The sequence below is a fragment of the Mus musculus genome, chromosome 5 (assembly GCF_000001635.26).
Source record: "Mus musculus strain C57BL/6J chromosome 5, GRCm38.p6 C57BL/6J".
Classification (NCBI taxonomy): domain Eukaryota; kingdom Metazoa; phylum Chordata; class Mammalia; order Rodentia; family Muridae; genus Mus; species Mus musculus.
The window spans coordinates 104,558,661-104,586,307 of NC_000071.6; the positions used below are offsets into that span (position 1 = coordinate 104,558,661).

The following is a 27,647-nucleotide window of genomic DNA, read 5'->3' on the forward strand; positions in this document are numbered from 1 at the left end:
TCCTACTTTTTCTAGGACGAAGTATTTCTCCTTGTTTTCTCTTTTTGAACATGGATTCATTTTGTGATTCTGGCTGGCCTACAGAATTAGCTGTAGATTACAACTGTACATCAGAACCTCTGGGTATTTCATCTATCAAACAAAGAAAGCACATGGGAGATGGAATCTGAAACATGGGCGTAGGCTCAAGTCAGAAAAGTGTTAGGAACCCTAATGACTGTCATCTGTGACCTCTCAGGGATGTCTGTGGTGAGTAGGAGCCATAGAAATGTGCACTCCTTCCCTGTACTATTTCTTCCCTTAACACTACAGCCCTGAATTGTGAGTTCACTGCAGGTTGAAGGAAGGAAAGTCATAATCACTGGGGTATTAAATTAGAATTAATTACATTGATCTGAATACAAAATTCCTATAATTTTGGTCATCTAGTGTTGCTTTATAGTTGAATATTTTTTGCCTATCTCTGTAATGGAAATTACTAAAGAAATTCTATGTAATTATATAATAGTAGGAGTAGACTGCTCCTTGAAATAGGTCTACACTAGCACTTCAACCTCCTTGCTTCCAAATTACAAGGCACATACAGTGTGCAAATATCTAAGAAGTGTGTAACTCAGAATGCACATAAGCCAGTCTTCTAGTTCACATGTCAGAAAACTAAAATTGCATCCCTATAAACAAAAGGAAACAAATCATAGAGTCAGGAATCTTTTCAACCAAGCTCAAGACTTACTCAGGAATCACATGACATAGTAAGTGTTGAGGTTATCCATGGCCATTGCAAATTTAGAAATAACTTGTGGGTTCTTTTGATAATTAAGAAATATAACTAACATGATCCAATCACCCAAGTTCCAGTTAAGCCAAAAGAAACAAAGACAAGTGTCTACTCAGCTCTACAAGGAAATAAACACACATTCTCACGGAGATTGTTTGAAATAGCAAAACCGTTGAAGGTCATAGCAAAACAATCATCAACATATATAGCTTGTGCACACACTTGATATTTGGTAAATTTTTTTTTCTCTCCTGTTTTTTCTCCAGAGCAATGAACTGGACAGACTCCGCATGACTCTATGACAGGCTGCAAACTAGTTCAGGGGACCAGGTCTGACCTACTCCCAGAAGTGGGCAAGTCAATTACTGGAACAATCCCAGGCTTATGGAAATATTAGTGGGTTTATTTAATCAAAACTTTACTAATACTTTAGTTCTGTTTTTTTTTTTTTAAACTCTCCATGAACCTGTGACAGGTGATGAATGTTTAGCCATTACTCGTAACGGACATGCATGTAAACTTTCTCTGTTGTAAACTTTTTATTTGCTCTATATTAGTGAAATTGATAAGTTGAGCTTTACACTGGATGTGTTGTATGTGTGGGCTGGCTTACATTTTTAGAGATGTAGTGATGACAATATCTAATTAAAATTGCATTTTCCCTTACGAATGATGTGATTTGGGGCATACTGATGGCTTGAAGGGGAGAGAAAATTTTGAGTTCTCAGCAGGTCTTCCTGAAGGCAGTGAGGTGCTTAACTTAATGAGGCGCTTGAACTTCTGCATCTGGATAAAGAACAAATTATCAAGGAAAGGTGAGCGATGTATATGTATATACATACATAGAGAGAGAGAGGGAGGAAGAGAGAAGAGAGAACTGTGTATGGATGACATGACCCTCCACAAGCTGTGTCCTGTAGTTTTTGTTGTCAAAAGCAACTCTGTTCTGTGTTAGGGTGTCAGTGACTGACTACATGATGTTAAGGTAGAACTTAAGCTGCAGAACAGTCTAAACAATGATTAATTCTGGGAATGGGAAAACGATCCAGCAGGGAAAAGTGTTCCTCACATGGGCATTTCATTTTCTCCTCTCCCTTCTTCCTCATTTCTTTAGAGATATGAGGGTCTTTGAGTGTGTTAATTCATCCCCTAGAATACATGACTTGAAAATGAACAAATTGTAACTGTTATTAACATGGCTTCATGTCAAACCTGACCTGAGCCTCACTCTACTGTCTTGTTAGGAGAGAAACCCCCATCTTCTCCCAGGTGCCCATATTTTGGCTCTTGTGATAGTGATATAACATAATGGTATATTGCTGCACTAAGTTAGTTCACCCATGACAGTGACTATGTTCGTGTTGATACTGATGGTCATTGGTGCTTTAGCATAAGTTCAAAAGGACCAGGATAGCAATGGAGCTGGTCACTGAGCATCCCTTGTTGTTCATGGATGAGCTCACCACTGACTTAGACTTCAGAACTACAACTGATATCATCTTAGTCCGGGAAGGTGTTGGAGGATATTCTTTGTCCACTCACATTAGGGCAGTGGAAGGCCTGTGATTGGATAGGAGAAGGGGGACTGAGCTATGAGTTGGCAGGACTGGAAGAGAGGTCTCAGGCATAGGAAGAGAAGGAGGAAGCCAACAGAGAGGCAGACAGACAAGAAGAAGATCCTGATCTGCAGTGGTTTTAAACAGCTGCAATTAGCTGAGATTTTCACAAGGGTAGAATAATTGGGGTAAAGCTTTATCATTATCAATTGGCTCTGAAATTATTTATTGACATCTTGTAAATCGTGATTTTATTGATACATAAATCTAATTTTTTAACTATTACTCTTTAAGACTTGTTTCTCCCAGGAAATTAGGTGGTGCGATGGCTGATCGTGGGGTACATGAGCGTTATGTGGTAGTGAGATAAACTCGGGGGGGGGGCCCGGGGGGAGCCACTGGAGAGATGGTTAGCAAAGAGACACTGAGTGAAATGGCCCATCAGAGGCCCTGTGGCCCCTCAAGGCCAGAGAATTGGCAGGCAGAGGGACTGCCAAGTGAAAGTTCACTGATTGCCTTGCAGGCACTAGCACTGGAACATGCCTACTCTCTTTTTAAATATTTCCCACAACAAGAAGGTATGTGCTAAAGGGCCATTAAGGGTTTTTTTTTTTTTTTTTTACTTTTTTCTTTTTAAAAAAATTTTTATTAGACATTTTCTTTATTTACATTTCAAATGTTATCCCCTTTCCTAGTTTCTCCTCCGAAAATCCCCTATCCCCTCCCTCATCCCCCTGTTCACCAACACACTCACTCCTGCTTCCTGGCCCTGGCATTCCCCTATACTGGGGCATAGAACCTTCCCAGGACCAAGGGCATCTCCTCCCATTGATGAGGCCATTGAGGTTTTATTACCTTAATACCCAGTCAGTTGTGTACATTTTTGGTGCAGGAGATTCAAAAGTAGACAATAGAACTCTTGTTTATTGGAGGGAAACTTCAACCAACAAGGAGAGGCATCAAGAGCATAGCCTAGAGTATAGGGTGTGTGACTGGAGAAGGTGGAGCACTGCTTTAAAAAGCATGTCCCGCCGGGCGTGGTGGCGCACGCCTTTAATCCCAGCTCTCGGGAGGCAGAGGCAGGTGGATTTCTGAGTTCGAGGGCAGCCTGGTCTACAAAGTGAGTTCCAGGGCAGCCAGGGCTACACAGAGAAACCCTGTCTCAAAAAAAGCAAAACAAACAAACCAAAAAAACCCCAAACCAAACCAAAAAGCATGTCCCTAAATCCTTAAGTATGTTCCAAGTAAGCTGGGGCTGAGTGGAGAGATCTGAACACAGTGATGCCTGGAGAGGAAATAGGTTTCTAAGATTGGTTGCTGAACCCAAAGAAGAATGAAGTAAAAGAAGTGACATCTCCTGCACTCAAGAATAAATTCTGTGGCTGAAGGATTTGTAGGAAATATTGCCTTATTAAGAGTTTTAAACTGACGGAATAACCAGAAGGTCCATATAAGGACCTCCCACTCCGCTGACCCAGGCTACTCCCTGTTGTCCCTTACTGCTCTCTCGCTCGCTCTCTCTCTCTCTCTCTCTCTCTCTCTCTCTCTCTGTCTCTCTCTCTCTGTCTCTCTCTCTGTCTCTCTCTGTCTCTCTCTGTCTCTCTCTGTCTCTCTCTGTCTCTGTCTCTCTCTGTCTCTGTCTCTGTCTCTCTGTCTCTGTCTCTCTGTCTCTCTCTGTCTCTCTCTGTCTCTCTCTCTCTCTCTCTCTCTCTCTCTCTCTCTCTCTCTCTCTCCTTTCATTCCCTCTGTAAACTGCAGCCTGTAATTCCAGGAATTGAGAACACTGTCTATTGTGCCATCCCAGTGAGGTGGTCAACAAGCAGGGCCTGCCACCTCCTGGTCTGTGGACCCCTCGGGTGTCACCACCTTGCTGTGAGTGCCCTTTCCTGTCTGCTTCAGGATATTCTCTAAGATCAAGTTCTTGCTCATTTTTCAATATGGAATGCTTTCCTCTGTCCATTTCTCATCCCATTGGTACTCTTAGGTTATTGTGTCACATCATCCTAAGCATGGTTTATCCCAGAGTTCTGGGAGCAGACCTGGGCCCTGGTACGCTGTATCCTCCTTGGCCTCCAACACTCCTGAAACTGCATCCTAGTGTTAGAATTTTCTTTATTATTTTTTACATTTATTTAGTTATTCATTTAGTTGTGGGCATGTGTGTGTGTCTGTGTGTGTATGTGTCTATGTGTTCACATATATGTAGATGTGTCTGTATGTTTAAATGTGTGTAGTATGCACACAGAGGTCAGAGAACAACTCAAGGGAGTTGGTTTTCTCCTTCTTCCAAGTGGGTACTGGGAATTGATTCAGGAGTTTCACACTTGGCAGCACAGGACTTATCCATTGTGGCATCTGGCTTGCCTATAGGAACCTTTCTCATCTAATCATGCCCATGGTTGCTGGATTCTATGAATAAATTACAATTTTTCCTTTTGTGATTTATTAATAATCTGTCAGGGAAAAGAGTCACCTATTATGGTATTTTTCTGCTCCTTATCTGGTTTTTGCCAACCAGTTTTCATGTGAACTTGTAATTTCCCTCTTGTTTTAATTACTTCACAGGCTGACATGGCTTTCTGTGTGGGATGGGTTCTCTCCTTACTTCCCATTTTGTACTATGGGCTGTAATACATTATTCTTCATTTTTGTAAGTAATAAGTAATTCATGGGGCAAGTAGAAGCCCCCTCACTGGGAGAATCTTTGTGTTTTTTGTTTATTCTTTGAAATTTTTCATGCAATATATTCCAATCCTATTCTTTCCTACAATCAGAATTCACATTTTTTTAAATAAAAATTTTTTTAAATAAAATTCTTGGATTGGGATGGAGAGATGGATCCTCAAGTAAGAGCACTGCTGCTCTTTCAAAGGACTCAGGGTAAATTCCCAGCATGCATATGGTAACTCACAACCATCTTTATTACAGTCCCAGGGGATCTAATTTATTCTTCTCACATCCACATGAACCAGGAACACATGTGGTCTCAGGCATTCAGGCAAAGCACTAATACACATAAGCCAATAAAATAAAATAAAATAAAATAAAATAAAATAAAATAAAAGCCCCCTTTCTCTGTACTGTGAGGCAGGGCCAACATTCCTGACTGCAGTATGAGAGGAGCTGCTGCTGCTGCTGCTAATGGCTGAGTCAGGGCCTTTCTTTGAGGAAGGATCTGGTCACATCTGCTCTTTGGTTTGAGTCTTCAGCACCCCTCTGCCACCATGTGCCTCATATTCCAGCATTTGACAGAGGGAAGCGTTAGTCCTTCGAATGCATCGCCATCTGAGCAATGTGTATAAGATGCTTTTCTTGAAGTTCTCTGTTTTCATGGTTTCACAGCGTGAGTCAGGCTGAACCCACTTCCGTGCCTCTACCTTCAGAATGCTGGGATTCAAGGTGTGCACTGCCACTGGCAGCTCTCTCTGTCTCTGTCTCTGTCTCTGTCTCTGTCTCTGTCTCTCTCCTTTCCCTCTTTTCCTCTCTCCCTCCCTCTTTTTCTTCCTCTCTCTCTTTCCCTCTTACAGTCTGTCTGTCTGTCTGTCTTTTTTAACTGGATTCTTCTGTAATCTACGTGGGTTCTGGCCACCGGAAATTATCCTAGTTGCTGGCATTATACAGATATGCCCCCATACTCAACTTTTATGAAATGTTTTAAATCACTATCTTGGTTATTGGTCCTCCAATAGATATGACTCTGTGACATAGTAGTTCAGCTTATTTTCCCTGTCATGGAATTAAAGCAATGATCAAAACCAAATTTTGTTCCTCACTAACTGTAAACCATAAAGCTGTTGCTTGGCGTTTTGATGCTTTTCCTCAGAATAGGAAACTTATACGAAAATTTTTATTTTGCCAATATTATCAAAACTGAAATGAGGTTATCACTGGAGCCCTGAGCAGAGTGATCAAGTGGTTAGCAATATGAATCATATTATCAGAACAATAAAAACCAATTCCTGAAGAGGCAGAAACTGTATGTGATCAAAGGGACTGTGCATACAGTCATAATATCAATAAATGCCCTATCACTAGCTCTCAATCTCAGATACATCTGCAGATCACCTGTTGATCCAATTCAATGTCCCAGAGCTACAGTGTCTGGGGATCTACAGTATCAATAAAATTCTGGTGGACTGTGAACCCCTGATATTCCACATGATAAGGAGCTATAGACTTTTTGTTGTTGTTGTTGTTGTTGTTGTAAAAAGTCCTTGCACTGTATTAGGGAGCATATTTTTAATGGAATAGTAGAGTTGCCAGATAAAGACTTTTAAATAGAAACGTGGACCTTGTTTGGTTGCTCGGGTCTATAACACAAGGGAGATGAGGTGTTTATAAGAAAAATTCAACCTGAAATGGGAAAAAAGAGTGTGCCTTCAGGAGTGAAATATTCTGTGGAGAATTCAAGGTTCCAGTGTCCAGTGACTTAGCATGTCTTATGGACTATCATCTTCTCGATCAATCGGCCTCAGTACTCCATCTTCAGATTTTTTTGATAGCCTCACCTTAGTGGCTTCAGAAAAAAATACGTTTCATGGACCTGCACAGGATGCTTTGAAGTCCTTCAGATCTGCAGGGATGGTCATCTATTGTTATGAGAGCTTCTTCATTCACAGGATCCACAAAGGACAACAAGGGACTTCAGGGATGCAGACTTAACTGTGTGTGGGTGTCTCAACTTTAAATACCAGCGGTTAAATTGGTGGCAGGATTTGTGTTAGGTTAACAGTACTGGCTTGTTATTCAGGTTTTCTTCCTTCTCTTGTCCTGCATGCATGCTTGTTTCTTACTGAACCCTTTGTTGTGCTTCCCAGTTGTGGTGACCCTCTTAGTCAACATGCTGGCCTCAGGCCCACTTATTCATCCTTTGAACAGCTTGGGAAAAGACCACGTACAGATGATGATTTTCAGTTTTCCCCTAGGGTATGATCTGACTGTAAGCTGCTGTGGAGATGTCACTCAACTCAGGAGTCTGTTCTAATTTCAGATTCAGGCCTTGCTTGTGGCCTGTAGAGACTATACTATTCATAAGACTTCATATTTTTGGTGTGCCTGGTTTTGTCAGAGTCAGATTGTATGGTGAGTGCTTTCATAAGTTCATGCAGTCAGCTTCATCTGTTAGAAATATGGATACAGTTATGGAATAGTCTCTGACTCTAAATATAGGCTTAACACTTTGATTTCCAGCACTGTTTATTTGTTAGTGATTAATCATTGTCATTCTAAATGTGCAGTATTTTTGTATCTATGGAGTCAAATAAAAATTTAGGTGGAGTTCAAATGTTTGTTTCCCAGGAAGACTACGAATGTATACATCAAGTCTACAACTATTGTAAGTCTACATCTAGTCTATGTCTATTTATTGTATATGTGTACATGTATAGATAGTTTGAGCATAAACATGTGGGCACCTTTTAGAGCCCAGAGCTGCCTGTGTCTTATGAGAGAGGATTACAAATCTATGAAATGCAGTTCTCAGTGACTCAGGAGCATTGGGTTGAGGGTGAAAGACAATCGAATGTGTACATATAAATAAATGGGAAAAGAGTCTGTGATTGCTCCCATTTTTTTCTCCTGTGTGATTGTGATGAGCAATGGAGGAAGAATATGGATAAATAACAGTACTTATACCCCCTAGGATATTTGGTGGAATTTCAAAAGGAGTACACAAGAAACTGTGATGTTAAACTGTGTCCTGGAGGTCTCTTGAAATTCTGTGTAATAGACTGGCCTTTGTGTGGGCTGAGCTGACCCAAATGACAGCTTTCCCTAATACTGTCATTCCTGTTGCTTGTCAGCCTGTCCACTTCAGTTTCTCTGTTGGCTTTTGCTATAGGGAGTTGTTTGCCTCTTAAATTTCATATGCATCTGCAACAATTACAGTCTTCACCCAAGAAATTGAAACTAAGGCAACATTGAAACACATTTGTGAGCTTTCATTCCCCAGTGTGCACTTGAGCATGAGCAGCAACTTGGGTGGCCTCTGCAGGGGATCCTCCTCCAGCCCCTATCTTGTTCCAGGAAGATGGCAGCCATCCATGGCTTAGTACCCAGCAGCAAGCAGCCTTCCACCAGCCTGAGGTTTGTGACTTGTGCATAAATAACCAAAGCTTGCCTTCTCCTTAAAGTACTTTTTGTTTCACCATAAAGTTGGATATGATCCTTTTATGTGGATAAACGTAAAATCTTAAAGAAAATTGATTTAATGACTTAAGTCTCTTAAAAATGAAACTTCAAAAAAAAAAAAAAAAGAAACTTCAAAACTGTGGCTCAAGACTTGCAATCTTTAAAGGGTTACTAAATAAAGCCAAACCCTGGCTTCCCAGCCAGCCTGTTGCTTGTACTGCCAAGTCTGAACGTGAAGTCCCCAGTTTTAGCACACATTTGGAACTTCTTCCACTGTGACACAAAAGCCTACAGAGCTCGTAATGGGCATTGTTATTGTCTACAACAAGCCTTAGATAGACAATGAGCAAGTTTCGATAACCTATTCCTTTCATTGGCATAAGAAAATGCAAACTGTGTTTATTATAATGAATAATTATTAAGTATACCTTCATTCTGTGGATAAAGATCCTCATACAATTGCTTATTTGATTACAACGTGCTAAGATATTGACACCAATAAAATAGAATCTCAATTTCTATGAACATACCCTTGTAGCTGCTTGTATTCTTATGTTACTTTTGGTCCCCAAAACTGCTCACAAAAGTGTCCATATGTAAGATGCTCAGGGATGCTCCAGGTTGATTCTGACTGGTAAGTAAGATGCTGACAACCAATGGATGGGCAGGGCAGGAAAAGGAGAGACTTTTAGGATTCACAGGCTTGAGAGAGATAAGGAGGAAGAGATGGAGATTTGGCACATGCTGGGGGAAGGTCAGGAGATACCACCCATGAGAAGGTGCAGAATATAGAGCATAACCACCAAGTAGGAGCCAGGGAATAGTGGCCCTGAAAGGGCTGCCTGACTGTGTGAGAGACAGCAAAGTTAGAATATAGAGGTTTGGTAAGCAATAACTTAGGAATATCAAAGGGAGGTGGATTGACCATATAGGGGCCAGGAAGTGGCCCAGTCCTTGAGTTGTTTTAGGCATATAAAAATATAAATGGTGTGTGTGTGTGTGTGTGTGTGTGTGTGTGAGTGTGTGTGTGTGTGTGTGTGTGTGTGTGTGTGAGAGAGAGAGAGAGAGAGAGAGAGAGAGAGAGAGAGAGAGAGAGAGAGTTTATTTCATTCAGGAAAGTAGAACATTGGGGCTGGCAGCTAGTAACTCGGAGCAGCTGCTGCCACTGGGATCAATTTGGTAGTTTAATTGGGAACAGCTGCAGTCCTTAACCTCTCCAACATGTTTAAAATTAGAAAAAATAAGGCTGCCACTCATCCTGGACCTGACATGCTTCTTACTGAGGTAATGAAAAATCATCAATCCATCACAAGTACAAAAACAAAGATCAAATGAGCATGGTATTGTTACTGATTAAGAGATTGTACTATTCTATATCCTGATACTAAGGAAATAATTGCAACTTTAGCTTCATGCTCTCAATGGTCAAACATCAATGTCCTTTGGAATCTTTAAAATGTAAGTTAAAAAATTATAAGAATGTAAACATGAGGCTTGGAAATAAGGGGCAAGTCTTTAATCTGACCACCTCTGGAGCAGAAGCAGGAGGATCATAGAGTTCAAAGTCAACCTGGTCTGTGTAGTAATGAATTCCAGGACTGCCAGGGCTACATGGAGGAACCCTGTCTCAATAATAAAAAACAAGAAGGAGAAGGAAGAGGAGAAGGAGGAAGAGAAGGCAATGATTGAGTTTTAATAAATAAAGTTTTATCTAAGAAGATTGGGATGGCTGAATTTTTCCAGAATGGAAAGAGAAACTACAAAGTTTATGCAAGCTGCCAGTGTCCTAGCAAGTTATTAAAGATATGTAAATTTTAAGCCTTAGAGATGATTAACAGGATATTTCAATTTGTAAGCCAAGGATCAATACATTGATGTTAAGCCTCTACTTAAATCAACACAGTTCCCATAAGCTTTGATCAATCATGGTACCAGTTATAAACACTTGCTTCTAAAGGTTTATGTAAGCTCTTTCAGTTATCACGGCTAGAAATAAAAAATAATTGCAGTCAAGATAATTATTGTGTTTTAAACTTTGTTAGATTAAACTACTCTAAAAACAAAAATAGCCCAACACTCATTTTAAAATGTCTGAGCTTCATCTGCATGTTGCACAGAGATTAAGTGACAAGACTGGGAAAGCTCTCGTACTTCTAACAAAACTTGAAATGTACAGCAAAGAGGACATAATGTTCAGAGAGGACATGTAGTGTTTTGTCGTCCTAGGTCAGTTAAGATGCAGGACAATGAAACCCCTCTGGTAAATGGTCTGTTTTAGAGAGGCCACGGAGAGTATCGAGAGAATAAATTCTAACCATCCTACACTTTACAGGAATTCAACTGTGGAGCTGGGGCTATGTATGGGTGGTGCAATACATAGGTTATAATTGTGTGGGATTTGTGCTGGGTACCTTATTGTCAACTTGACACAAGCTACAGTCACTTCAGACTTCGTATAGGAGCACACAGGAATTCACTGTCTCCTGGCTGAATGAAGTTCTTTCTTGTCCTTCTCTGGTCCCAGGTCTAGAATTCATTGCTTCTGTTCTTGTACATGAGTGTCTACTGAGTTAGCAAAATGCTGACAAAAACGTTTATCTCCTTGAAACATCTGTGTCATTAGGAAGCTGGGGTTTCCTTCTACAGAAATAGCAATATTTGATCCATACTTTTCCCCTTTGTAGAGAGCAGCATTATAGATTTAGAAATGAACAACATTGTTGAGTCTACATAGTTGGATCACAGTGTTGCTCTGAGAACCTGCCAAGCTTATTAGGACATCTTCCAATATGCTTTTGAGTAGATGTTGCAGCTATCCACAATTGGATTGCTTTTTAAATTAACTAAAGTACCAGATTCAATATGATTGATGGATTGTCATAATGTATAACAAAATTGTAAGCATATTAGGACTAGTATCAATTAAATAAAAAGAAATGTTTAATGATATGTTTTAACTATGTGTTTGTAAATGGAAGCAACAGTAAATATCCTGAATTAACTTTGACATTACCTTTGAGTGTGTTGTCTTACAGATGTGCTGGTGAAGATTTCTTGGAGACCCAGGGTTTCCATCTGTCATCTTGGGGCTCCATGTCTCATCATGGGGTTTGTGAGAGAATCACCTGTCTTTAGCTTGTATAATGATTATCCTCTTAGCAATTAATTATGTACAATTGCTACCTCTTCAGAAAAGGATTCATTGTGTTTTTTCATATTTAAATTTCTACTTAGTTTAAATTATCCTGACAAGAAACAGAAACCATCTTCTTTTTTTCTATTTCTTTAATTTGTATTTTGTTTTGTCATGTAAATTCAGCAAATAAACCTGCGACTGACATGTACAGTCGTAAGAATTTTCTAAAATTATTTAAAGAGTTGTGATTCCACAGTATCTTCTGAGCATTTATATTCATACCCACAGATGCTTTCTTGGTACCAGTGAGCATGGGTGAAGGGAATTAAAGAAGCTTGCAGCAGTGTTTAGAGACCTTGCACTGTCTTTCTTGTCTACTCCAGAAGTCTGTGTCTTTGACTCTCTGTCACGTCATGTCCAACCCACAATGGCAGGTAAGGTCAGCAGGGAGTTGTCCAGGGGACAGGAAACAATGGTAGTGTCTTTGGATATGTCTTTTGAAATGGACTTTAGTAGTTTGTTTGTTTTCTACTTTCAATTATCTCTTCCTGTTTTAATTATGGCTTTACTGCTGTGAACAGTTACCATGACAAAGACAACTCTTAAAAGGACGACGTTTAATTGGGGCTCGATTACAATTCAGAAGTTCAAGGTGCATGGCAGAGCCTAGGCTGGCATGGGGCCAGAGGAGCTGGGAGTTCTACATCTTGTTACAAAGACTGCCAGGAGAAGACTGGCGTCTAGGCAGCTAGGACAAGGATCTTAAAGCACTGTCATTCATGGAACAGAAAAGCTTCATGTCATCCTCATATAATACAGAGCTTCACCATGGGAAGGCAGCAAGAAATTAACAGCGGCCGTGAAATATATTTATTGTCAACTGAGACTCAAAAAGAATAGATTTGAGGTTGTAAACAGGCTTTAAAATTTACTCTTCACGAAGCTAAAATATTGTAAACACAATATGGCTACATAATTTAAAATCATATCACACAGATATGTGCCCCCAAGGGCCCTGATTCAGTTCGTGGCTCTTCTGGGACTCTCAGCTATGCCTGGATGTTCAAGAGTCAGAACCTCCCCCCACCCTCCACCCCAGAACTGGGACACGTCACAGACCAGGAACTCCCTAACCAGCTCTAGCCTCGGCCTCATCAAAGACTGCATTTCCCATCCCTGAGCAGACTCTTGGCTTCCCCTGAAGCCCAGCACCAGCCAGGCTGCAGAAAAGAAAAAATAGTCTAGATATTTATTCCCCGGTACGGAGCCCAAACAGGCTGTGCCCAACGGAAGTGAATAAATGGACTGACAGATTCACTGTCCAATCAGAGTCTCCATACGCGCCTGCCAGTCAGAAAAGGAGGAGGGTTCTTCCGGAAATCACATTGCAGGTTCTGCGAGAGTTTACGTGATTTTGTGTGTTGTTTTTTCACCTCAACTGCCGAGTACTGAGGGAAGCTCAGGAAGCTCTGAAGATACAGCATGGCCAGCACATCCTCACTCTCCACAAAGGTGAGGAGCGGGAGCCGCTGTGGTGGGTCCTGCTCGGGGCTGGGCGGGAACCAGCAGCTTGATGCAGCCGCGTGTGAGGTCCCTGTTAGTGTAAGCCATTCCTGGACCCAGCGGTGGCATCTGAATAACTTCCCTCTCTGGGCTGAATCTGCACAAAGCATTTGGAACAGGGTCTTGTGTATAGAAACATCCTTGATAGGATGCCAGTGGCAGGCAGGCTTGGTTCCTCTAGTAGAGTCTACAAGCTCTTCTCCTCTATCATTTTTTGTTGTGATTCATTTGGAGTTAATTTTGTCTAGTTGTAAAAGGCATCCATCTGTTGGGTGACTGAGAGCACGTTCTTTCAATATGCCTCTGTTTTTAAAGAAACAAGAAATAGATGCAATGTTAATTTTTGTACAGCTGCCCCATTAGTCTTTTAGAAAAATGTTTCTGAGACAAGCTATGTTGTCACGTGCATCCCAGTCTCATGCTCCCCAGGGCAATGACCCTGCTTTCCTTTTTATTAGACTTTCTAAGTTCGAATGTTAAATGTATGTACAAGAGCGTTTTTAAAATTACTCATTTAAGTCCTGTGATTAACTGTCCTTTGCAGTGAAAGGAAAAGTGCATTCCTGTGGAACATGTATTCTGCCTTCAGACTAGAACAGGAGGAATGGTTTACTGTGTACACAGTAGGGTGAAACAGTGTAGACCAGAGCTAGCTCACAGACTAAAGTTTAAGGAGTCATCTGCAGGAGTCACCATTGGGAAGGAGGACCTGATGGGGCAAAGTGAGTGATTGTTTTAAATTCCTCAGCATTTATTAATTCATGCATGTTTATAGAAATTGTATAGATTGGTGGGTATACAAGTTGGGGATGTTCTGTGGGATCAAACTTTGTTGATGTAATTATGTCAGCTGAGAAGCTGTGTGTGTGTCAGGTTATAGATCAGCAGCTAATATTACACATAAGGACAAGATCATACATCATCTTATTGATGGCATTTCCTTAGCAGGAAATTGCTTGTTTTTCTTGAAAGTCACTATTGTTAGCATTTGTCCCTTGTTTTATTACCACCAGCCACAATGCATGTTTCATGTAAATTAAGTCCAGGGTTCAAAAGTAGATTTGAGTTTCAGAGGTTTTTCATGTGTTCATGGTGCTTGGTAGGAAGCAGACACTAAATTGCTCTTCCAAGTTGTTTTCTTTGTGGGTTTCAGAGGTCATGGATTTCCCAAAGAGGCATGAGAGACTGCAGAGCCATAGCCACCATTCTGATCTTCTCCACCCAGAGAGATCTGTAGAGCATGGGGCCTCACTGTTTGAATGATGAGTAGTAGATTGACGGTGAGAAATATAACAGTTAAAGCCACTTTGAGTTATTTTTGTGGGAGTTTGTGGGGTTTTTTAGTTTAGTTTAGTTTTGTTTTTTAAGTTTCAATACACATGTGCTCATAGGTAACATTGTTCAAGTTCACATTTAAGGGACTATACCCTTATAAAGGATCCCTACAACCAATGCCCTATTGGTCATAAAACAGCACAGAACGACAGCTTAAGCAATGTCCTGTTGACTCTTTCTCCTTTCTGATTTTAATCTCTTACAACATTGCCATTTGTCAGATTGGTGTGAGAGCTTCAGCCATCTTGTGTACAGTACAGGTTGAAATTGAAAATGTGGGAGGGAAAGCACAGAATCTAGCATCAGCATTCAAGTTCAAAGTGTTTTTATAATGTCTTGTAGTTGGTGTTTGGGGAAGCAAAAGTGAGTGCCAGCTTTTACACCAGAGTGGCCAGATTGATGAGAAGCAAATAGCTAGTACAGCAGACTGTAAGAATCCAGAAAGTTGTTCTATTTGGATGCAAGGAGAACTTTCTGCCCATGAGTCACAGTGGATCAAAAAGTTAAAATGAGGTTAAGAAATAGACTGAATTGCTTTTGTTTGAATTTAAATAATGGCAATAAATGATCATTGAGCAAAAATGTAATACTTTAGACAAGTGACCCATTTCAATTCTTCAGAGTAAATAACCAGGCTTATGTCGTCACACATTTTTGATTAGGAGAATATGTTTATAAATGTTTAAGAGTTGTTTTGTCATTTTGTTCATTTATTTAATTTATTTTTTATGTATACAGTGTTTTGCCTGCATGTATTCCTGCAAGCCAGTAGAGGGCACCTAATCTTATTATACATGACTGTGACCCACCATGTGGTTGCTAGAAATTGAACTCAGGACTTTTGGAAGAGCAGCCAGTTCTCTTCAACTCTGAGGCATCTCTCCAACATAACATTTAAGATTTTTACACAGGAGTTCCTGTTTAATGTTTGGTATAATTGTAATATCAATACCCTATAATATTATCTATGCATTTTTATTTTTGAATAGTTAATCAAACATTAATTTTTCTTAAAGAGAAGCAAGAGTGGTTGTTTAGAATTAAGTGTGCATTTTCTCTTCTAATTCCACAGTCCAACATAATGGAAGACATCACAAAACAATGACCTGTGTCTGTTTCCTGATATATATATATATATATACATACATACATACATATGTATGTATGTATGTATGTATGTATGTATATGTACATATACATATACACATATACATACATATTTCATATTGTCGAGTAAAAATATGATTTTACAGGTCTCCACTGTGTGTAGGGGTGGGCTTGGCATGAACGCTTTTGTGATGCTCATCCTCTTCAGAAAGAGCATGAGAAATGTATCTGTCAAAAACCATACTTTCCTAGTCTTCATTATTTTGGTTTTATTTCTTTATTGTTGTTTCCCTTCTTTGCAGTTTTTTCTGTTTTCTTTTCTTTTCTTTCCTTTTTTTTTTTTTTTTTTTTCATTTTTATAAGACATTGTTTCTCTCTATAGCCCTGGCTGTCCTGCAACTCACTTTGTAGACCAGGCTGGCCTGGAACTCAGAAATCCATGTGCCTCTGCCTCTCAAGTGCCTGGATTAAATAGAATATGCAGCCACTGCCTAGCTCTATGCATTTTCATTCAAGTAATAATTGAATTCATTATTCATTGAAACTAGATTCTTCTTTCATACAGTATGTCAGGCCTACAGTTTCTCTTCTGCATTCCTTCCAGTTACCCTGCCACCTCTTCTATCCTCCTACCCCACAGATTTCCTCTCATTCTGTTTTCTCGTTAGAGGAGAGCAGGTTGCAAGGAGAGGAGAGCCAAGCAGAACAAAACAAGATAGAGAAGGCATGTTGAAAGCTCTCATTTTGGGGCTGTCCATGGCAAGCCAATAGGAAGAAAAGAACATTAAGATCAAGCAAAGGAGTCAGAGCCATACTTCCTCCCAGTGTTAGGGTTACCACACATCACCAAGCTAATCACCATAACACAGAAGCAGAGGACCTGGGTGAGACCCATGCAAACCCATTTTTGCTATTTAAGTCTATGTGCAGTTTCTGAAAACCCTGGCAAGTTTGTTCAGCACATTTTACAGACAGGAATGTGTATGTAGAGGTTTTATAGCTCGTATTTTTTCCAAAATTTTCGTTCTGTAGCCTGTGGACTACCTTCTCTCTAAAAAGAGAGTAGAACATAGGATGAAGGCTCCTAACAAGCACAAAGTTGATTTTCAGATTTAGTGAGTTGTGTTGAAGTTGTCCAAACAATTAGTCCCTGTGCTTAGGTTTCTGAGAGCAAGATGTTTTTCACAGAATCAGCATGGGTAGTTTTGAGCCGTCCTTGGCTAACAACTCAATGAAATGTAACCTGTTCCCAACACTGAATCCATACTGCCTATAAAGGACAAGCAGTTAAGACCCTGTCCTCCATTAGTAGGAGTGGTCACCAGGGTCACCCTCAGAGTGTCCTGAAAGTTCCCAGGGCACTTTGTTCCTTTACAAACGTGCAATTGCCCCCTTGTTGCAGCTCTTTTTCCCTGAACTATACTCTCTTCCTACATCCCCCCTCCAAAGGACCCCTACCACTTCTTTCCCTATTTACCTCAGCCTACCCAGAGAGTCTATTCTATTTCATACCACATTTGTTTCTCCAGTTTTCAGCTGTGGAACATCTATGTGTTTTTACCTTCTGTCTAATACAAATGAAGCTATTATAAACATAGGTGAGCATGTGTCCTGGGTTGCTGGATGGAGTACCTTTTTCATTTATGCCCAAGACTGATATAGCTTGGTCCTGAGGTGGATGCATTCCCAGTCTCCTGAGGAATCATGATACTGGTTCCCTTCTTGGCCATATTTGTCTGCACTCCTATAAGCAGTAGAAGGTGTCACACTTGCTTTATATTCTCACTAATATGAAAATCATTTGTGTTAATTATCTTAACCGTTGTAACGTGTGTCATGGACTCACAAAGTAGTTTTCATTTGCAATTCCGTAATGGGTAAGGATGGTGAACATTTCTTTAAGAATTTCTTCTCCATGAGATTGTCTGTTGAGAATTCATGGTTTAAATCTCTACCCTATTTTTTATCTGGAGTTTTTGATTTTAGATCATCTAGTTTTGTGAGGTCTGTATATATTTCTGTATATTACAAGTTTATCAGGTGTGTTTAAATTGTACAAATACTTTTCTCATTCCTTAGACTGTCTATTTGTCCAATTGTCTGGGCTTTGGCCTTAGAAAAACCTCACTGTTCCATGAGGTCCAATTTATGAATTTATCTTAGTTTCTGCACTATTAGTATTCTGTTCAGAAGGTTGTCTCCTGTGACATTGAATTCAGTGAGGTTCTCCCATTATCCTTCTGTCAGGATCAATGTGTCTGGTTTTATTTTAAATCTTTGGAAATCTATTTGGAAATGAGTTTAGTGCAGGGCAAAGAAGATAGACCTCTTTCCATACATTTCCATGTAGAACTACAGTGTAACAAGCACCACTTTGCTAAGCCAAGTGTGGTCCTGATAGGCCCAGGTAGACATGGTTCCTGCCCCTGGGACACTGGTGTGAGCCTTCATGAGCGTTGATGGCTGTTGTAGGTATAAGTAAGGCTTGTTTATGTAATCATGTACAAATTTTCTGGACCCACTAACAGAGGACTCTTTTCTCTGAAAACAGGGGATTTCATTTTCAGAGGAACTTCTTCCCTGTGAATGCTAATGCCTCCATGCTGGTTAGAAACTGCTGGAGTCCTGGAATTGAGGGTGTAGCTATGTTACATCGAAGTTGTAAAAACTGAGATTTCAGGACAGCTTTTAAGGCTATGGGAAAAAACTCTAAATACATGATTTTGAAAATAAATAATTTCTCAACTCTGCCAAAAATAAGGATGCAATATGAATCATATGAGGGGCTCCTTAAGGATTCTAAAGTAACCAAGTCAGTTACCCTGTGAGCCAGCAAGTGAGAAAGATGCAAAGGCAGGGACATAAAAAGGCATGCACTTTCCAGAGTTCAAGGTCAGTTTGGCCAGGGGCAAGGCCAGTCCCAGGAGTGGTAAAAATGGTAATTTGATGGCGTGGAGCAGTTTGAACTGGCCTCTGAAGTATGCTTAAGAAAGGCTAAAGAGGGGCTGGTGAGATGGCTCAGTGGCTAAGAGCACCCAACTGCTCTTCCGAAGGTCCAGAGTTCAAATCCCAGCAACCACATGGTGGCTCACAACCATCTGTAACGAGATCTGGCGCCCTCTTCTGGAGTGTCTGAAGACAGCTAAAGTGTACTTAACATATAAGTAAATAAAAAGAGTTTTTATTTAAAAAAAAAAAAAGAAAGGCTAAAGAATCTCTGAATTGTTTTGCATTGTTAAGAAAAAAAAAAGTATGTTTCTCGTGCCTTAAGAATCTAAAGACTTGCTAGTGTGTGCAAAGGTTTCAGTGTTTGGAAGCTGATTATGGGATGGATCCCTGGATATGGCAGTCTCTAGATGGTCTATCCTTTCTTCACATCTCCAAACTTTGTCTCGTAACTCCTTCCATGGGTGTTTTGTTCCCAATTCTAAGAAGGGACACAGTGTCCACACTTTGGTCATTGTTCTTTTTGAGTTTCACGTGTTTAGCAAATTGTATCTTACATCTTGGGTATCCTAAGTTTCTGGGCTAATATCCACTTATCAGTGAGTACATATTGTGTGAGTTCCTTTGTGATTGGGTTACCTCACTCAGGATGATGTTCTCCAGGTCCATCTATTTGCCTAGGAATTTCATAAATTCATTCTTTTTAATAGCTGAGTAGTACTCCATTGTTTAAATGTACCACATTTTCTGTATCCATTCCTCTATAGAGGGGCATCTGGGTTCTTTCCAGCTTATGGCTATTATAAATAAGGCTGCTATGAACATAGTGGAGCATGTGTCCTTCTTACCGGTTGGGATATCTTCTGGATATATGCCCAGGAGATGTATTGCGGGATCCTCCAAGATTCTACCAGAGATTTCCTGGGATTGATATACACCTTCAGCCAAGTAGCTGGGAACAAAATTAACTCAAAGAAATCAGTAGCCCTCCTTTATTCAAATGAAAATTAGACCAAGAATATAATAAGGGAAATAACAGCAATTCTAGTAACTATGAATTATATAATATATCTTAGTATAACTATCCAAGCACGTGAGGGATCTGTATGAAAAGAACTTCAGATCTTGAAGAAAGAAAGTGAAGATTTAAAATTATGGAAAGATCTTCCATTCTCATGTATAGATAGGATTCCCAAAGCAAAAGTGGGCATTTTACCAATAGTTCACTGCTTCCTTTTTTATAGTCTGTGAAATTATATAAAGAAAACTTTAAAATATACTTATATAAAATATACTTACTATAAATCATATATCTTTGTTAATTTTTTTGTAGAACATGATTTTAATATTTTCTTTTCTTTTTCTGAAATATCGATTCATGTATTTTTCTCTTTTTTACATCAAACATATTCATTATATTTGGAATTTTGAAAAATAATATGTAAAAATTTGTTTAACTTTTCTGTTTATATCCTTTAATACCCTTAAGATATCATTAATGAATGTTTAATATTATTCATAACTGAAAATCCTAAATCTAATGTTGAATACTACATTGTTTCAAAACATACTTAATATTTTGTGGGAATTAACCATAGTAAAAGAGCATAAAATATTAAAAATGAACCATTAAAAAATATTTTCAAAAGCCCTTATGATTCCTCCTGACTAGTGGGTGAGTAGTTAAAATGCATTATATATTGGTGTATACTATGTAACACTCAATTTACTTATAAAAGATTATCAGTGTTTCTAGGACATAAATTATTTTATCAGTATATTTTAAAAATTTCGCCTAGCTTGGTGGCACACGCCTTTAATCGCAGCACTCGGGAGGCAGAGGCAGGCGGATCTCTGAGTTGGAGACCAGCCTGGTCTACATTGTTAGTTCCAGGACAGCCAGGGCTATACAGAGAAACCCTGTCTCGAAAAACAAAAAACAAAAAACAAAAAGACAAAAAAAAGAAAAAGAAAAAAAGAAAATGCTAATTTCAAGGACAGTGAGAAATATTATCAAGGATACTTTTATGATTGTAAGAATGATTTTAATATTTTCAACTGTTAATACTCAACAAACAGAATAGTTATTTTAAGGTATATTTCCCTGTTATGTTTCTTTTTTATTTCTTATTTTATTAATTTGCATACTGTCTCTGTGCCCTCTGGTTAACTTGGCTAACAGTTTATCAATCTTGTTGATTTTCTCAAAGAACCAGTTCTTGGTTTGGTTGATTCCTTATATAGTTGTTTTTGTTCTGTTTGGTTGACTTCAGAACTGAGTTTGATTATTTCCTGCAGGCTACTCCTCTTGGGTGCATTTACTTCTTTTTGTTCTAGAACTTTCAGGTGTGCTGTCAAGGTGCTGGTATAAGCTCTCTCCAGTTTCTTTATGGAGGCACTTAGAGCTATGTATTTTCCTTTTAGCACTGCTTTCATTGTTTCCCATCAGTTTTGGTATGATGTGTCTTCATTTCCATTAAATTCTCAAAAGCCTTTAATTTTTTTTCTTTATTTCTTCCTTGACCAAGTTATCATTGAGTAGAGTGTTGTTAAGCTTCCATGTGCATGTGTGCTTTCCTTTGCTTTTGTTGGTATTTAAGACCAGCCTTAGTCAGTGGTGATCTGATAGGGCTCATGGGATGATTTCAGTCTTCTTGTATCTGTTGAGGCCTGTTTTGTGACCGATTATATGGTCAGTTTTGGAGAAGGTGCTGTGAGCTGCTGAGACGAAGGTGTATTCTTTGCCTTTAGGATGAAATGTTTGTTTCATAACTTCTGTTATTTTCACTGTGTCTCTGTTTAGTTTCTGTTTCCATGATCTGTCCATTGCTGAGAGTGGGGATGTTGAAGTCTCTCACTATTATTGTGTGAGGTGCAATGTGCACTTTGAGCTCTAGTAAAGTTTGTATTATGAAAATAGTTGCCCTTGCATTTGGAGCATAGGTGTTCAGAATTGAGAGTTCCTTGCTTTTTGTAGTTTGTAATATTCATACAGAATCTATGATATCTACTTAGCATTGTTTATCTGTTTGCTTGTCTCTTTATATCTGTTAATTGGTACTCTTCTTGGAAATGCATGTCTCACTCAATAGGTGAGGAAATGCGAGATGTGAACCTCATAATTCAGTTTCTGTCTGAAATGACGTTGAGATTACATTATAACTTCTGTGTTAGGATGGAGGAAAAGGGAGAATAACTTGAATACATTGTCAATGAAATATATGTCCAATATGTGCGCACCATGCTTTCTATTATAAACATGTATGGGATGTTCTAGAATGCAGTGACATATGAGGATGTGCATGTGAACTTTACTCGGGAAGAATGGGCTTTGCTGGATCCTTCCCAGAAGAGTCTCTACAAGGATGTGATGCTGGAGACCTACAGGACCCTCAGAGCTATAGGTAAGACTGTTCATGTGGTTTTCCTTTACAAGTTAGAGGGAAACTGTTTCCTTAGGTTTGAATGTGTGTTTGTCCTTTTGCTTGCTTCTTTTGTTGTTGATGATGTTCTTCTATAATTTACATTGAGAAAGAAGAATGAGGTGAACGAATCAGACATGGATCTAAGGTTCACTGTAGATAGTACGTTAAACTTTCCATCAACTCCAATAATACGTCATACATTTTCTGGTACTATGTTTTAGACTCTTATTGGAATGACCACATTAATGAAGAAAATTCTCAAACTTCTAGAAGAAATGGAAGGTAATTTTTATTTACATGCTGATCCAAATGTGCCTCAGAAGAAATCTTCATGTGTTCTTGAAATTTTAGTTCAAGGCAACAGTGTATGTAAATAAGCATAGTTTTAAAGATACTGAATATTAAATTCTCACAAATGCATTTACCCCTATGTCATGTATTCTATTTCAGTTGGCAGGGCATTCTTCAATGTCCAATACTGCCTTAACAGATAGAACTATTTCAAGCACAGCCCCATTGGCACTAAAATGCAGACCTGCCATACGGTTTACTCTTATACTTCTCAGATATTGCAAAAAAGTATACACTTTGATCGTATGATGTGTATATATCATAAACAAATAGTTCACAGTAACACATATGTAACTCATGTACTTGTAGAAAGGTGGTTAAGTTTTGTGATAGTGGAAGTTTATAAGGCTTGAGAAAGTTGAATAGAAAGCTTAATAGAAATACTTCACATGTATCTGGAGAATAAAAATTCAAAATTTGTGAGTGTAATGTTTTTACATTTTATTTGTTTTTGTACATTCCATAGGTATATTATAAGGCACATATCTATCTATCTGTCTATATCTTATATAAAGGATTCAGTCCCCTTTTGCCTAAGATATTGACAGAAACACTGAGTGTCTTTTTCTCCAAGGACATTTAGAAAATATCTTGTTATCGCTACTTAGAATATATTTGTTGAACTAGATAGGATTTTACAGATAATTGATTTTCCAACTTATTGTGAGTAAATCAACAAACTCACACTAGGAAAAATTCTTAGGAGTTTAAAAATTTAGAAATTTTATGTTTTTTACTGTTTCACTGTCCAAATATATGGCTTAATCTATAGAAAAATTTATGAATGCAGTCATTGTTGTAAAGCTCTGAGTGCTTGCAGGTTTTGTTAAATATGTGAAAAAGCCGATATAAGAAAAGATTGCTATGAATGTGAGCCATGATATAAATGCTTTTACAATCACAATTATCTTCAAATATTTAATGGAACCCATAATGAGAGAAAACACCATGGATATAAACAAAGTGATGAATCCTTATTATATCTGATTTCTATTTCCATTTAGAAAACAATGTAAATTAATTCCTACATATAAAAAGATTCATTACTATAATACATGGGTAAACCTTTCTAAGGTGCCAATTGCATCTATAGGTATAAAAGAATTTATAAGGTAGGGATAATTTCTGAACATATGCAAAATGCTAACGATTTTGTATGTCATAGGCATCTTCAAACGGAAGACAGAACTCACACTGGAGAGAAATCCTATGAAAGTGTGCAATGTAATGAAGTGCTTTCGAGTCACAATCATCCTCAGATATACAAAGGAATGCTTACTGAAGCCTTTGTACCTTATACTGGTGTTCAAATGCATAGAAGAACACACACAGGGGATAAACCTTGTGACTGTAACACACTTGGTAAAGCCTGTGCATGCCACAGCCATCTGCAAAGCCATAAAAGAACACATACTACAGAGAAGCCCTATGAATGTAACCAATGTGGTAAAGCCTTTTCATGTCACAGTTATCTTCAGATTCATAAAAGATCACATACTGGAGAGAAGCCCTATAAGTGTAACCAGTGTGTTAAAGCCTTTTCGAGTCCCAGTTATCTTCAAAATCATAAAAGAACACATACTGGAGAGAAGCCCTATGAGTGTAATCAATGTGGTAAAGCCTTTTCATGTCCCAGTAATTTTCAAAATCATAAAAGAACACACACTAGAGAGAAGCCCTATGAATGTAACCAATGTGGCAAAGCCTTTACTCGTCACGGCCATCTTCAAAGTCATGAAAGGACACATACTGGAGAGAAGCCCTATGAATGTAACCAATGTGGTAAAGCCTTTTCATGGAACTATTGTCTTCAAATTCATAAAAGAACACATACTGGAGAGAAGCCCTATGAATGTAACCAATGTGGCAAAGCCTTTACTCGTCACCACCATCTTCAAAGGCATGAAAGGACACATACTGGAGAGAAACCCTTTGAATGTAACCAATGTGGTAAAACCTTTGCTTGTCACAGAGATCTTCAGAGGCATGAAAGAACACATACTGGAGAGAAACCCTATGAATGTGACCAATGTGGTAAAGCCTTTTCATGGAAGAGTTGTCTTCGGATTCATAAAAAAACACATACTGGAGCGAAGCCCTTTGAGTGTAGCCAATGTGGTAAAGCCTTTGCTTGTCATAGCCATCTTCAAAGCCATAAAAGAACACATACTGGAGAGAAACTTTATTCAGGTAACCACTGTGGCAAAGCATTTTCAGAAAACACTAATCTTCAAAAGCATAAAAAAACCCTACACTGGAAAGACTCTCTATGTATGTAACCATTGTGATAAAGCCTTTGCTCATCACAGCTATCTTCCAATCCATCGAAAGACACATAGAGGAAATAAACACTATGCATGTACCCAATGTCGTAAAGTGTTTTCACATAACAGTAATCTTCCATGCCATAAAAGAACACGTACTGAGTAGAAGCCCTACTTTTTCCTCTGAAAGCACGGGATTGAAATGGTCAAGGGACACACATTTTGTCTTGTCTTCTGGGAGAACTTCATAATAGGGGTAAGCATATGTCAACTGGCACAGCTCAGAGTATCAGTGAGACTGTTATGAACTGATGCCAAGCCCCCTGGGGACAACACTTAAGGGTTCACCTCTTAGGGATCCCACTTCCCTTAGTTTTGGATGGCTTGGCCGTCCTGACACCCAGGACTCTCCTTTGAGGTACTGTTCATGGCTGTCTGTGGCTCTGGACTCTCTTCCTGGCCAGTCACTTCCTAGTGCATCCTGGATGCCATGGGACACCCGGGCTAGTTGTTCTTCTGAAGGAGCAGAGGACAGAGCCACAGCCTTGCCTAGGGAGGCTGCTGGAGCTGAAATTCTCCCCATTGATCCCTTCAGTGACTGAAGCACTTGAAGCCACTGTGAAGAGGTTGGCTTTGCTCTGACCATGCTTCATTTCTGAGGATGCTGCCTCCATGGCCCGGGACTTTCCATGGCTATCTGCTACAGGCTGGTCTGTCCAAGAAGGCACAACTGATGGGCTCAGGTTCCTCTTCTGACTTCTTAAGGCCACATGCTAGTTTGTCCTGGTCACCTCCTTGTGACTGCTTTACAATGGCCAGGCAGACACCCAGGGTCCCTGTCCCAGCCCTCATGCTTTGTGCCCTCTGATGCAGTGAGTCAGGGTGAGGCCTGTCAGTCAAGGATGGCCTTCAGTGGATCTCAATATGAACCTGCAGGCCACGTTGAACATCATGGAAGCCATGATGTAGAGGTAGGGAAAGTTGATGTGTGGCCGCCAAGCCAGGTCAAAGAATGTGAGCAGCATATGTGTCAGCCGCTTGCAGAAGACCCCATAGGAGCGGGCAGCAGCTGGACAGTCAGACTGGTGTGACAGAGCCGGGATGCTCCCACTGCCTGGCCACCCTCCCTCCCTGTACCCCATTGCCTAAGACCTCCTCCCCCAGGGCCAGTGCTCAGTGATCTCAGGGAGCAAGGGAGACCAGCAGGATGGCAGGCCACTTGGGAGCTGAGTCTGCACATCATTGTCCACAAGCTACCACCTGCATTCCCAGCTGGGCTTCAGAGTCTAAATGTAGAAATTTTTAATGATGTCTTGAAAGTATGAATTATAAAAGGGAAGGAACAGTAAATAAAGAAACTATGACATTGACTTTGTGTGTGTTGAATTACAAATGTACTGATTTTTAAAAAATATTTTGTATACTAATTTATTTGCTTTATGTATATCAGTGCACTGTAGTTGTCTTCAGACACATGAGAAGAGGGCATCAGATTCTATTACAGGTGGTGTGAGCCGCCATGTGGTTGCTGGGAATTTAACTTTGGAAGAGCAGTCAGTGCTTTTATTTTTATTTTTCTTTTCTATTCATTTATTTTTGTAGAAAATGATTTTAATATTTTCAATTGTTAATATTCAATGAACAGAATAGTTATTTTAAGATATATTTCCTTGTTATGTCTCTCTTCTCTTCTGATTTTATTAATTTGGATACTGTCTCTGTGCCCTCTGCTTAGTCTGGTTAAGGAATTATCTGTCTTGTTGATTTTCTCAAAGAACCAGCTCCTGGTTTTGTTGATTCTTTGTATGGTTCCTCTTGATTTGAAATGGCTCTTGTTGCATTTTAGGATAAATTCTGGCTGTGAAAAGTCACTTAACCTCCAGGATTAACTCAGTGTTATAGAATTTGGCAAGTGGCTCTCCTGCAGAACTCTGCTGAGATAAAGATGTTTGGGCTTTGTCTTGTATATTACTATCTGTACAAACCACTTCTTGGGATAATTGCCAACTCCCAAATCTCCTAGTTCCCAAGATCCTTTTCTGCCCTACACATTACAGGCTATTGGTTACTATGGGCTGTAGCTGTACTTTGACAGGTCTGTCCCTTGTGTTTCTAGAATTTACTGTCATAACTTCTTCATTCAATCTTTTTCCACAAACGGAATGTACTCATCAGGAATATGAGTGTTTTTAAATATCTTAAACATTGATGCATAATGTAAGAAAATATCCAGTATGTCTCTTGTACAGACTCAGTTTCTCCATACTTCTTCCTGTTGGCCCCATTTAGTTATTCCTTCTAGCCCCTCCCCAGTCCTTTGTGACTCTGCTGACCACAGAATCTCTCTAGCAAGGACCTACAGCTGCCACAGTAGGCTAGTACTCAGCTAGGGCACATTTATCCTCCTTCCTCTCATCCATTTAGGCCTCTCTACACTTACCCTCAGCCCTGCTGTTGCCTGCCCACATGAGCTGCCCCACTCCCAATACTAGTCTCCACTTCCTAGGGATCAGTCTTTGGGCAATGATGCAGAAATGTCCTAGTTCATTCCTGCCACCTACAAGATACTCTCTATCCCAGTCTTATTCCACCCACTTATCAGCCAGTTTATCTTTTCTCAATTTCTTGGGGTAGAATCTTAGGACAAATTTGCCTGAAATCTATATTCTGACTGCATCCCAACCTGCTGGAGTTAAAACAGGATACCACTACATTTAGCTTCTCATTAAAAAAGTTGTGTGTGTATAGAAAATTTAGGAAGATTGTCGATGTGATTTGAGAGAAGGAGTGGCAGTCTTAGGAGGTCTGGCCTTGTTGGAGGAAGTGCATCACTGTGGGGTTGGGCTTTAAAGCTCTGCCCCAGGCAGATGAGCCAGATTTCTCCTAGCAAACTTCAGATCAATATAAAGGACTTTCATCTCCTCCTGAGTCATGTCTGCCTGGATTCTGCCATGTTCCTGCTAATTGATGATGGACTGAACCTTTGAACCTGTGAGACAGCCCCAATTAAATGTCCTTTGTAAGAGTTCTGGGTCATAGTGCTTTGTCACAGCAGTA

The 27,647-nt window shown here is 39.5% G+C and overlaps 1 protein-coding gene across 4 annotated transcripts; it reads left to right on the top strand.

Annotated features, from left to right (window-relative positions):
- The first annotated feature begins 11,914 nt into the window (after positions 1–11,914).
- Zfp33b (zinc finger protein 33B) lies at positions 11,915–25,960 on the top strand. 4 transcript variants are annotated; one of them, XM_030254795.1, is made up of 5 exons: positions 11,915–13,111; positions 13,707–13,884; positions 21,828–21,954; positions 22,197–22,257; positions 23,492–25,960. In XM_030254795.1, exons 3-5 carry the CDS (start codon positions 21,921–21,923, stop codon positions 24,603–24,605), a joined length of 1,209 nt encoding a protein of 402 aa, XP_030110655.1. In that variant the 5' UTR covers positions 11,915–13,111; positions 13,707–13,884; positions 21,828–21,920; the 3' UTR covers positions 24,606–25,960. The 4 variants fall into 4 exon arrangements, with proteins under 4 accessions (XP_030110655.1, XP_030110656.1, NP_001333601.1 ...); XM_030254796.1 differs by lacking the exon at positions 22,197–22,257; NM_001346672.1 differs by lacking the exon at positions 13,707–13,884 and having other exon boundaries at positions 13,012–13,111.
- The last annotated feature ends 1,687 nt before the right edge of the window (positions 25,961–27,647 follow it).

Bases quoted from the DNA above. Each gene is read 5' to 3' on its own strand.
- Zfp33b (NM_001346671.1), top strand. From the start codon at position 13,082: ATGGCCAGCACATCCTCACTCTCCACAAAG. The intron at 13,112-21,827 runs GTGAGGAGCGGG...GGGATGTTCTAG, and splicing joins CATCCTCACTCTCCACAAAG to AATGCAGTGACATATGAGGA. The intron at 21,955-23,491 runs GTAAGACTGTTC...TGTATGTCATAG, and splicing joins CAGGACCCTCAGAGCTATAG to GCATCTTCAAACGGAAGACA.